The sequence below is a fragment of the Nerophis ophidion genome, linkage group LG13, assembly GCF_033978795.1.
Source record: "Nerophis ophidion isolate RoL-2023_Sa linkage group LG13, RoL_Noph_v1.0, whole genome shotgun sequence".
Lineage (NCBI taxonomy): Eukaryota > Metazoa > Chordata > Actinopteri > Syngnathiformes > Syngnathidae > Nerophis > Nerophis ophidion.
The window spans coordinates 50,960,463-50,973,266 of NC_084623.1; the positions used below are offsets into that span (position 1 = coordinate 50,960,463).

At 42.1% G+C, this 12,804-nt stretch overlaps 1 protein-coding gene across 1 annotated transcript in view; it reads left to right on the plus strand.

The window, feature by feature from the left end:
* The window catches only part of LOC133564688 (sodium channel subunit beta-4-like), a 62,356-nt gene that overhangs the window by 24,146 nt on the left and 25,406 nt on the right, over positions 1–12,804 (plus strand). Inside the window, exons 3-5 of the mRNA XM_061919161.1 lie at positions 9,527–9,681; positions 11,210–11,429; positions 11,495–11,624. Coding sequence (XP_061775145.1) covers positions 9,527–9,681; positions 11,210–11,429; positions 11,495–11,624 — 505 coding nt within the window. The remainder of the gene's footprint in view (positions 1–9,526; positions 9,682–11,209; positions 11,430–11,494; positions 11,625–12,804) is intronic.

Consider the following 12,804-nt stretch of genomic DNA (forward strand, 5'->3'; position numbering starts at 1 on the left):
CTTAAGCGATTCAACAGATTACGCATGTATTGAAACAGATGGTTGGAGTATGAAAGTATTGACGAAGAAACTGAAGCTATTGAGCGAATTCATAGTCATAGCATGGCCGAATAGCTGCGTTAGCATCGCCGGTAAAATGTGCGGACCAAACGATCAGGACTTTCGCATCTTTTGACACTGGAGCAACTTAAATCCGTCGATTGGTAAGTGTTTTTTTTTTTGCATTAAATGTAGGTGGAAGGAAACGTGATATAGTTACAAATGCATCTACAGGTTATCCATACATCTCTGTGCCATGTCTGCTTTAGCACCGCCGGTAAATAGCATGTTAGCATCGATTAGCGTAGCATGTTAGCATCAATTAGCTGGCAGTCAACATCAACAAAACTCACCTTTGTGATTTCGTTGACTATCGTTGCAAATGCATCTGCAGGTTATCCATACATCTCTGTGCCATGTCTGTCTTAGCATCGCCGGCAAAATGTGGAGACACTCCGGCACATTCAATGGGGGTCTGGCGGCAGATGTCTTGCCACTTTCGCATCTTCGGGCCAGTGGTGCAACTTGAATCCCTCCCTGTTAGTGTTGTTACACCCTCCGACAACACACCGACGAGGCATGATGTCTCCAAGGTTCTAAAAAATAGTCAAAAAAACGGAAAATAACAGATCTGAGACCCGGTGTTTGTAATGTGTTGAAAATGAAAAAGGTGGGTGTGTTACCTCGGCGACGTCACATTCTTACGTCATCGCCTCCAGCGCGATAAACAGAAAGGCGTTTAATTCGCCAAAATTCACCCATTTAGAGTTCGGAAATCGGTTAAAAAAATAAATGGTCTTTTTTCTGCAACATCAAGGTATATATTGACGCTTACATAGGTCTGGTGATAATGTTCCCCTTTAACCACGGCACGGAAGGAGAAGCCAACGCCAACAGAGGATCATTTTACATCAACTCGGAGAGAGAATAACTGCCTGCTTCAATATTTAGGTACTCGAACACTTGACCATTACACTTATAGCAGGGCTCAGCAACCTAAAATGTTGAAAGAGCCATATTGGACCAAAAATACAGAAACAAATATGTCTGGAGCCGCAAAAGAATAAAAGCCATATTACATACAGATAGTGTGTCATGAGATATAAACTGAATTAAGAGGACTTAAAGGAAACCAAGTGAGCTAAAATATAGCTACAAATGAGGCATAATGATGCAATATGTACATATAACTAGCCTAAATAGCATGTTAGCATCGATTAGCTTGCAGTGACCAAATATGTCTGATTATCACACAAGTCAACAAAACTCACCTTTGTGCATTCATGCACAACCTCTAAAGTTTGGTGGACAAAATGAGACGGAAAATGTAGTGGCATAAAACACGTCTTAGAAAGTCGGAGAAAGTTATACATGTAAACAAACTACGGTGAGTTCAAAGACCGCCAAGTTTTGGTGGACAAAATGAGCTGGAAAAAGAAGTGGCATAAAACACGTCTTAGAAAGTCGGAGAAAGTTATACATGTAAACAAACTACGGTGAGTTCAAGGACCGCCAAAATTAGTAGGACATAACGGCGCTCGCCACATACTCGAATCAGTGAAGCATGTTTATTAAAAAAACAGTGTGCTTTATAGCAATTAGGGAGGTTTGTGTCATGTTTGTCATACAGAACTATATTAAAACAAAAAATATAATTTTATATTTTTTTCCTCATCTTTTTCTATTTTTCAAACATTTTTGAAAAAGCTCCAGAGGGCCACTAGGGCGGCGCTAAAGAGCCAGATGCGGCTCCAGAGCCGCGGGTTGCCGACCCCCGACTTATAGAAAATGGAGAAAACAATTAAGAGAAGAGCGTTGGTAACTAAATAATTCAAATCTCATGGTACAATAGGCCATTGTACCGATATTATTGCAGTACCTTATTTTCCGGACTATAAGGCGCACATAAAATATTTTTTTTTTCTTTTAAAACTCGACAGTGCGCCTTATATACGGAATAATTCTGGTTTTGCTTACTGACTTTGAAGCAATTTTATTTGGTACGTGGTGTAGTGATAAGTGTGACCAGTAGATGGCAGTCAAACATAAGAGATATGTGAAGACTGCAATATGACTCAAGTAAAAACACCAACATTTTATATGTTCCATTGGAAATATAGAACATTACACACAGCGCTCAAAAATCTATCAAAATGTTTTAGTACGACTTTGGTAAGCTTAATGGATTGTACTCTGCTTCAACATACGAGTATTATTATGGTGTGTATAAAGTAAGACATGTAGCAACGGACTAGAAAAAAAAAAGATTAAAGAAAAATAAATTTGAAAAAAAACGCGATAGCATTGGGACGTATTCCGATGTTTTTACAGACATTTACTAAGATAATTCTGGGAAATCCCTTATCTTTCTATTGTGTTGCTACTGTTTTAGTGAGTTAAATAGTACCTGATAGTCGGAAGGGTTTGTCCACGGGTGTCTTGACGCGCAGTGTCTCAGGGGAGTCGACGGCAGCTCCATGGACGGCACAATCTCAGCTTTTCTTCGGTAAGAACTGACTTTTTAACCACAATTTTCTCACCGAAACCTGCTGGTTGACATTTGGTCGGGATCCATGTTGGCTTGACCGCGCTGATCCATAGGAAAGTTTCACCTCCAGGAATTTTAAACAAGGAATCACCGTGTGTTTGTGTGGCTAAATGCTAAAGCTTCCCAACTCCATCTTTCTACTGTGACTTCTCCAATATTAATTGAACAAATTGCAAAAGATTCAGCAACACGGATGTCCAAAATACTGTGTAATTATGCCGTTAAAGCAGACGACTTTTAGCTGTGTGTGTGTGTGTGTGTAGCGCTCATATTTCCTTAAAGGGGAACATCATCACAATTTCAGAAGGGTTAAAACCAATAAAAATCAGTTCCCAGTGGCTTATTTTATTTTTCTAATTTTTTTTCAAAATTTTACATCTCCCGGAATATCCCTAAAAAAACTTTAAAGTGCTTGATTTTCGCTATTTGCGATGCGACTATCCATTTCCCTGTGACGTCACACAGTGCTGCCAATGTAAACAAACAATGGCAAATACCACAGCAAGATATAGCGACATTAGCTCGGATTCAGACTGGGATTTCAGCGGTTTCAGCGATTCAACAAATTACGCATGTATTGAAACGGATGGTTGGAGTATGAAAGTATTGAAGAAGAAACCGAAGCTATTGAGCGAATAGCTATTGACGCTATTCATAGCCATAGCATGGCCGAGTAGCTGCGTTAGCATCGCCGGTAAAATGTGCGGACCAAACGATCAGGACTTTCGCATCTTTTGACACTGGAGCAACTTAAATCCTTCGATTGGTAAGTGTTTTTTTCGCATTAAATGTGGGTGGAAGGAAACCTAATATAGTTGCAAATGCATCCGCAGGTTATCCATACATCTCTGTGCCATGTCTGCTTTAGCACCGTCGGTAAATAGCATGTTAGCATCGATTAGCGTAGCATGTTAGAATTGATTAGCTGGCAGTCAACATCAACATAACTCACCTTTGTGATTTCGTTGACTTTATAGTTGCAAATGCATCTGCAGGTTATCCATACATCTCTGTGCCATGTCTGCTTTAGCACCGCCGGTAAATAGCATATTAGCATTGATTAGCGTAGCATGCTAGCATCGATTAGCTGGCAGTCAACATCAACAAAACTCACCTTTGTGATTTCGTTGACTTTATAGTTGCAAATGCATCTGCAGGTTATCCATACATCTCTGTGCCATGTCTGCTTTAGCACCGTCGGTAAATAGCATGTTAGCATCGATTAGCGTAGCATGTTAGAATTGATTAGCTGGCAGTCAACATCAACATAACTCACCTTTGTGATTTCGTTGACTTTATAGTTGCAAATGCATCTGCAGCTTATCCATACAACTCTGTGCCATGTCTGCTTTAGCACCGCCGGTAAATAGCATGTTAGCATCAATTAGCGTAGCATGTTAGAATTGATTAGCTGGCAGTCAACATCAACAAAACTCACCTTTGTGATTTCGTTGACTTTATAGTTGCAAATGCATCTGCAGGTTATCCATACATCTCTGTGCCATGTCTGCTTTAGCACCGCCGGTAAATAGCATGTTAGCGTCGATTAGCGTAGCATGTTAGCATCGATTAGCTGGCAGTCAACATCAACAAAACTCACCTTTGTGATTTCTGTGACTTTATTGTTGCAAATGCATCTACAGGTTATCCATACATCTCTGTGCCATGTCTCCTTTAGCACCGCCGGTAAATAGCATGATAGCATCGATTAGCGTAGCATGTTAGCATCGATTAGCTGGCAGTCACGCCGCGACCAAATATGTCTGATTAGCACATAAGTCAGCATCAACAAAACTCACCTTTGTGATTTCGTTGACTTTATCGTTGCAAATGCATCTGCAGGTTATCCATACATCTCTGTGCCATGTCTGTCATCGCCGGTAAAATGTGGAGACACTCCGGCAAATTCAATGGGGGTCTGGCGGCAGACACTTTGGCATCTTCGGGCCGGTGGTGCAACTTGAATCCCTCCCTGTTAGTGTTGTTACACCCTCCGACAACACACCGACGAGGCATGATGTCTCCAAGGTTCCGAAAAATAGTCGAAAAAACGGAAAATAACAGAGCTGAGACCCAATGTTTGCAATGTGTTGAAAATGAAAATGGTGGCTGTATTACCTCGGAGACGTCACGTTCTGACGTCATCGCAAAAAGAGCGATAAACAGAGAGGCGTTCAATTCGCCAAAATTCACCCATTTAGAGTTCGGAAATCGGTCAAAAAAATAGATGGTCTTTTTTCTGCACCATCAAGGTATATATTGACGCTTACATAGGTCTGGTGATAATGTTCCCCTTTAACAGCATAAGTCCATTGTATGTCTTCATTTTAAATGGTGTAAATTGCATAATAACGACTAAATGTGTGTCAGCACCATTCAAACACACTATAGTGGGGCGTCTGCGTCTTATTTCAAATTCCTTCTCTTTCACACTGAACGTTGTCATGCTTTTAACCCAAAGTCAAAAAGGTCAGATTCAGGACGGAAATAAGGGATTTCCTCCCAAGCCCTCGGCTTGTTGAAGACCGTGTCGACAGGAAAAGATGAAGGTCGTTCCTCTCGCATTCAATCAATCAATCAATGTTTATTTATATAGCCCCAAATCACAAATGTCTCAAAGGACTGCACAAATCATTACGACTACAACATCCTCGGAAGAACCCACAAAAGGGCAAGGAAAACTCACACCCAGTGGGCAGGGAGAATTCACATCCAGTGGGACGCCAGTGACAATGCTGACTATGAGAAACCTTGGAGAGGACCTCAGATGTGGGCAACCCCCCCCCCCCCTCTAGGGGACCGAAAGCAATGGATGTCGAGCGGGTCTAACATGATGCTGTGAAAGTTCAATCCATAGTGGCTCCAACACAGCCGTGAGAGTTCAGTTCAAGCGGATCCAAGACAGCAGCGAGAGTCCCGTCCACAGGAAACCATCTCAAGCGGAGGCGGATCAGCAGCGTAGAGATGTCCCCAACCGATACACAGGCGAGCGGTCCATCCTGGGTCCCGAAGAGCGGTCCATCCTGGGTCTCGACTCTGGACAGCCAGTACTTCATCCATGGTCATCAAACCGGACCCCCTCCACAAGGGAGGGGGGGACATAGGAGAAAGAAAAGAAGCGGCAGATCAACTGGTCTAAAAAGGAGGTCTACTTAAAGGCTAGAGTATACAGATGAGTTTTAAGGTGAGACTTAAATGCTTCTACTGAGGTGGCATCTCGAACTGTTACCGGGAGGGCATTCCAGAGTACTGGAGCCCGAACGGAAAACGCTCTATAGCCCGCAGACATTTTTTGGGCTTTAGGAATCACTAATAAGCCGGAGTCTTTTGAGCGCAGATTTCTTGCCGGGACATATGGTACAATACAATCGGCAAGATAGGATGGAGCTAATGCACATGCTTCTTTGTTCATTCAAGTGTTCCTCTCATTATTCCCGTGGTGTCTGCCTCCACTTCAGTCCTATTTATAAACACTGTCCTGGAGGCGCACCATCACTGGGATCACATTGCGCAAAACCGTGTTAATCACTTGACATTTCTGCAAACTTATTCTTTATAAAGCCGGTGGTCAGACACTTTGTTTTCTTTTCTTCTTTTTACAACCCACAAAACTTTTTGTTGTTGTGCTTAAATGTGTCATCAAAAGTGTCACGTCTGAGTGGCTTCCTGATCTTAGCCTTTCATCTCGACTTTTACCATTTGGATATTTTTATCCCCCCACGTCTGCAGTCATCTTGACTCGTCTTCAATAGCAACGTCAGACATTTGGGTTCATCTTGTTTGTTTCTCTTTCGGGATCTTCTTTCTCTTAATTGACTTCCAGAGTTAGGGTTAACTTTGACCCTAAACCTTAAATGTGTCATCAAAAGTCACGTCTAAGTGGTTTGTTTGCGTCCTGATCTTAGCCTTTCATCTCGACTTTTACCATTTGGATATTTTTATCCCCCCCGTCTGCAGTCAGCTTGACTCGTCTTCAATAGCAATGTCAGACATTTGGGTTCATCTTGTTCGTTTCTCTTTCGGGATCTTCTTTCTCTTAATTGACTTTTAGAGTTAGGGTTAACCCTAACCCTAACCCTAAACCTTAAATGTGTCATCAAAAGTGTCACGTCTAAGTGGTTTGTTTGCTTCCTGATCTTAACCTTTCATCTCGACTTTTACCATTTGGATATTTTTACCCCCCACGTCTGCAGTCAGCTTGACTCGTCTTCAATAGCAATGTCAGACATTTGGGTTCATCTCGTTCTTTTCTCTTTCGGGATCTTCTTTCTCTTAATTGACTTTTAGAGTTAGGGTTAATCCTAACCCTAAACCTTAAATGGGTCATCAAAAGTCACGTCTAAGTGGTTTGTTTACTTCCTGATCTTAGCCTTTCATCTTGACTTTTACCATTTGGATATTTTTACCCCCCACGGCTGCAGTCAGCTTGACTCGTCTTCAATAGCAATGTCAGACATTTGGGTTCATCTCGTTCTTTTCTCTTTCGGGATCTTCTTTCTCTTAATTGACTTTTAGAGTTAGGGTTAATCCTAACCCTAAACCTTAAATGTGTCATCAAAAGTGTCACGTCTAAGTGGTTTGTTTGCTTCCTGATCTTAGCCTTTCATCTTGACTTTTACCATTTGGATATTTTTACCCCCCACGTCTGCAGTCAGCTTGACTCGTCTTCAATAGCAATGTCAGACATTTGGGTTCTTCTTGTTTGTTTCTCTTTCGGGATCTTCTTTCTCTTAATTGACTTTTAGAGTTAGGTTTAACCCTAACCCTAACCCTTAAATGTGTCATCAAAAGTGTCACGTCCAAGTGGTTTGTTTACTTCCTGATCTTAGCCTTTCATCTCCACTTTTACCATTTGGATATTTTTACCCCCCACGTCTGCAGTCAGCTTGACTCGTCTTCAATAACAATGTCAGACATTTGGGTTCATCTCCTTCGTTTCTCTTTCGGGATCTTCTTTCTCTTAATTGACTTTTACTTTCTTTGTTTGAACTCTGGTCCCTGCTAAGTCTTTTTTTTTTCCCTTTGAGAATCCAAAAAAGTGTCACTGAAAGGTGTGCTGCTCGTGTATTTTTAGCTCGATACAGTTTAATGACTACAAATGTTTTCCGTGTTTTGAATGCCTTGGCTGTCATTGAAAGTCGGTACAAAGAAGGTCAAAGAATGTTTTAATGGAATTCGACCAGTGGTGTCCAAACTACGGCCCGTTGACGTCTTCAATCTGTTACCCACACGCATGTCAGGTTTGTCGCTGACGGTTTGGTTCTGTTTTAGTTTTTCCTCAAACTAGCTGTGGGTGCAGCTGAGGAGGCACAGCTACTCCTCACCCCAGTGGGTCTGCAGCAGACGCATCCATGCACTCCTGTGGGCCAGCAGAGGGCGCCACCATCCTTTCCGGTGGGCCAGCAGAGGGCGCCACAATCATCTCGTCGGCCATGGATGTGTTTCTTCCATGGGCGACTGCCTCGCCAATTGCGGCGGCGTTCAACTCGGCGTGGCCACCTGACTCTTCCCTGCTGGTTGCGGGGACACTTGGCCTGGCGGCCCACCGCATTGTCCTCCTTCCACTATATATATATATATATATATATATATATATATATATATATAGAGCGTTTTCCGTTCGGGCTCCAGTACTCTGGAATGCCCTCCCAGTAACAGTTCGAGATGCTACCTCAGTAGAAGCATTTAAGTCTCACCTTAAAACTCATCTGTATACTCTAGCCTTTAAATAGACCTCCTTTTTAGACCAGTTGATCTGCCGCTTCTTTTCTTTTTTCTCCTATGTCCCCCCCTCCCTTGTGGAGGGGGTCCGGTCCAATGACCATGGATGAAGTACTGGCTGTCCAGAGTCGAGACCCAGGATGGACCGCTCGTCGGGACCCAGGATGGACCGCTCGCCTGTGTATCGATTGGGGACATCTCTACGCTGCTGATCCGCCTCCGCTTGGGATGGTTTCCTGTGGACGGGACTCTCGCTGCTGTCTTGGATCCGCATTGAACTGAACTCTCGCGGCTGTGTTGGAGCCACTATGGATTGAACTTTCACAGTATCATGTTGGACCCGCTCGACATCCATTGCTTTCGGTCCCCTAGAGGGGGGGGGGGGGTTGCCCACATCTGAGGTCCTCTCCAAGGTTTCTCATAGTCAGCATTGTCACTGGCGTCCCACTGGATGTGAATTCTCCCTGCCCACTGGGTGTGAGTTTTCCTTGCCCTTTTGTGGGTTCTTCCGAGGATGTCGTAGTCGTAATGATTTGTGCAGTCCTTTGAGACATTTGTGATTTGGGGCTATATAAATAAACATTGATTGATTGATTGATATATATATACATATACATATATATATATATATATATAGATATGCATGTATGTATGTATGTATGTATATATATGTAAGGATTCACGAAGGATGATTTTTTTCATAAATTTTGTCTTTGATCTTCTTATTAAATATTTTTATAAAGCGGGTGTTGTTGGTAAAAAAATTGGTGGTCTTATATTCTTATGTTTAGTCTACTTCATAACTGCATTACGCCTTTCCATCCTTTGTAACTGAGCTATCGTGTGGAACAATTTCTTAAGTTATTTCACTAAGGATGATTTTTTTTTTTATATATATATATAAATGTTGTCTTTGATTTTGTTATTAAATATTTTTAAACAGCAGGTATTGTGTAAAAAAATTGGCGGTCTTATATTTAGGTAAATACGGTACTTGGGCGCAGTTGGGTGAGCGGCCCTGCCAGCAACCTGAGGGTTCCTGGTTCGATCCCCACCTTCTACCCACCTCACCATGTCCTTTGTGTCCTTGAGCAAGACACTCCACCCTTGCTCCTGATGGGTTGTAGTTAGGGCTTGCATGGCAGCTCCTTGAAGGTAGAAAAGAAGTATACAAGTACAACCCATTTACCGTTTACTTCTTCTGCCCGTTTCATTCAGGTGTCCTCCGGGCGGATGGGCTGGAGGTGTCGACCGGGAAAGTGTCAACAGTCGAAGCGATGAACGGCTCGACGGTGCTGATACTGTGCACGTACAACTCCTGCTTTGGCATCAAAGACCTCTTCTTCAGCTGGCGCTTCAACGGGACCGTCAAAGTACATCACCGCCTTGCTAGAACCTCTATTGCAGGGGTCACCAACGCCGTGCCCGCGGGCACCAGGTAGCCCGTCAGGACCAGATGAGTGGCCCGCTGGCCTGTTCTAAAAATAGCTCAAATAGGCAGCACTTACCAGTGAGCTGCCTCTATTTTTTTAAATTGTATTTATTTACTAACAAGCTCGACATTTTTAATTCTAAGAGAGACGAAACTCAAATCGAATTTGAAAATCCAAGCAAATATTTTAACGACTTGGTCTTCACTTGTTTAAATAAATTCATTTATTTTTTTACTTTGCTTCTTATAACTTTCCGAAAGACAATTTTAGTGAAAAAATACAACCTTTGAAATGATTTTAGGATTTTTAAACACATATACCTTTTTACCTTTTAAGTTCCTTCCTCTTCTTTCCTGACAATTTAAATCAATGTTCAAGTATTTTTTTTTTATTGTTTTATTGTAAAGAATAATAAATACATTTTAATTTTAGCTTCTGTTTTTCGGACGAAGAATATTTGTGAAGTGAAGTGAATTATATTTATATAGCGCTTTTCTCTAGTGACTCAAAGCACTTTACATAGTGACACCCAATATCTAAGTTACATTTAAACCAGTGTGGGTGGCACTGGGGAAAAGTGTCTTGCCCAAGGACACAACAGTAGTGACTAGGATGGCGGAAGCGGGAATCGAACCTGCAACCCTCTACCAACCGAGCTATACCGCCCCTCTTTCCTCTGCATTTGTGAAATATTTCTTCAAACTTATTATAATTAAAATTGAAAAAAAAAATTCCGGCAAATCTAGAAAATCTGTAGAATCAAATGTAAATCTTATTTCAAAGTCTTTTGAATTTATTTTTACATTTTTGTTCTGGAAAATCTAGGAGAAATAATGATTTGTCTTTGTTAGACATATAGCTTTGGTCCAATTTGTTATATATTCTAACAAACTGCAGATTGGATTTTAACCTATTTAAAACATGTCATCAAAATTCTAAAAATTAATCTTAATCAGGAAAAATTACTTATTATTTTTTGATTTTTTCAAAAAGATTCAAATTAGCTAGTTTTTCTCTTCATTTTTTTTTTCGGTTGAATTTTGAATTTTAAAGAGTTGAATTTGAAGATAAACCATGTTTCAAAATGTTATTTTCATATTTTTCGTGTTTTCTCCTCTTTTAAATCCTTCAATTAAGTGTTTTTTTTTCCTCATTTATTCTCTACAAAAAACCTGCCGTAAAAGAAAAAAAAAATGTACGACGGAATGACAGACAGAAATACCCTTTTTTTATATATATATATAGATTTATTTATTAAAGGTAAATTGAGCAAATTGGCTATTTCGGGCAATTTATTTAAGTGTGTATCAAACTGGTAGCCCTTCGCATTAATCAGTACCCAAGAAGTAGCTCTTGGTTTCAAAAAGGTTGGTGACCCCCTGATCTAGTGTCTGCCGTACACCGTGTAAATTGCGTGTGTGTGTGTGTGTGTGTGTGTGTGTGTGTGCGTGTGTGTGTGTGTGTCTAGCTCTGTGAAGGGAAGATTGCTAAAGAAGGTGTGGAACCCAAGGTGAAAGTGGAGCACAAGCGAGTAGAATTTGTGGGTTCTACAAAATCCAAAAACATCTCCATCCTGCTGTGGAACATCACCTTCGATGATGACGGGGAGTACACCTGTTTTGCCAAAAACCCGAAGGAGAGGGGCCGCAACGACAGCGCCGTCTTCACTCTCAAAGTGGTAAACGAAAGTGTGTGACGTCAATTCGGTTCCCTCTCGCCGTGTTTTCTTTCTCTCATCTTCCTCTCTTTCCAGTGCAAGAGGTGGACAACACTCTGACCACCATCATCGTCTCCGTGTTGGGCGGAGTCATCGGCTTAGCCATCATCGTCATGGTGATAAAGGCCCTGGTGGTTAACTTCCTGCTGAAGGGTGACGAGAAGAAGTAAGTACCCCTTCAGTTCACCCCTAATGACGTCGTAAATATAAAGTTAAAGTGCATTGGTGTGGCAAAATTATTCTCTGCATTTCAATCAATGTTTATTTATATAGCCCCAAATCACAAATGTCTCAAAGGACTGCACAAATCATTACGACTACAACATCCTCGGAAGAACCCACAAAAGGGCAAGGAAAACTCACACCCAGTGGGCAGGGAGGATTCCCATCCAGTGGGACCCCAGTGACAATGCTGACTATGAGAAACCTTGGAGAGGACCTCAGATGTGGGCAACTCCCCCCCCCTCTAGGGGACCGAACGCAATGGATGTCGAGCGGGTCTAACATGATACTGTGAAAGTTCAATCCATAGTGGCTCCAACACAGCCGCGAGAGTTCAGTTCAAGCGGATCCAAGACAGCAGCCAGAGTACCGTCCACAGGAAACCATCTCAAGCGGAGGCGGATCAGCAGCGTAGAGATGTCCCCAACCGATACAGGCGAGCGGTCCATCCTGGGTCTCGACTCTGGACAGCCAGTACTTCATCCATGGTCATCGGACCGGACCCCCTCCACAAGGGAGGGGGGGACATAGGAGAAAGAAAAGAAGCGGCAGATCAACTGGTCTAAAAAGGAGGTCTATTTAAAGGCTAAAGTATACAGATGAGTTTTAAGGTGAGACTTAAATGCTTCTACTGAGGTGGCATCTCGAACTGTTACCGGGAGGGCATTCCAGAGTACTGGAGCCCGAACGGAAAACGCTCTATAGCCCGCAGACTTTTTTTGGGCTCTAGGATTCACTAATAAGCCGGAGTCTTTTGAACGCAGACTTCTTGCCGGGACATATGGTACAATACAATCGGCAAGATAGGCTGGAGCTAGACCGTGTAGTATTTTATACGTAAGTAGTAAAACCTTAAAGTCACATCTTAAGTGCACAGGAAGCCAGTGCAGGTGAGCCAGTACAGGCGTAATGTGATCAAACTTTCTTGTTCTTGTCAAAAGTCTAGCAGCCGCATTTTGTACCAACTGTAATCTTTTAATGCTAGACATGGGGAGACCCGAAAATAATACGTTACAGTAATCGAGACGAGACGTAACAAACGCATGGATAATGATCTCGGCGTCTTTAGTGGACAAAATGGAGCGAATTTTAGCGATATTACGGAGATGAAAAAGGCCGTTTTA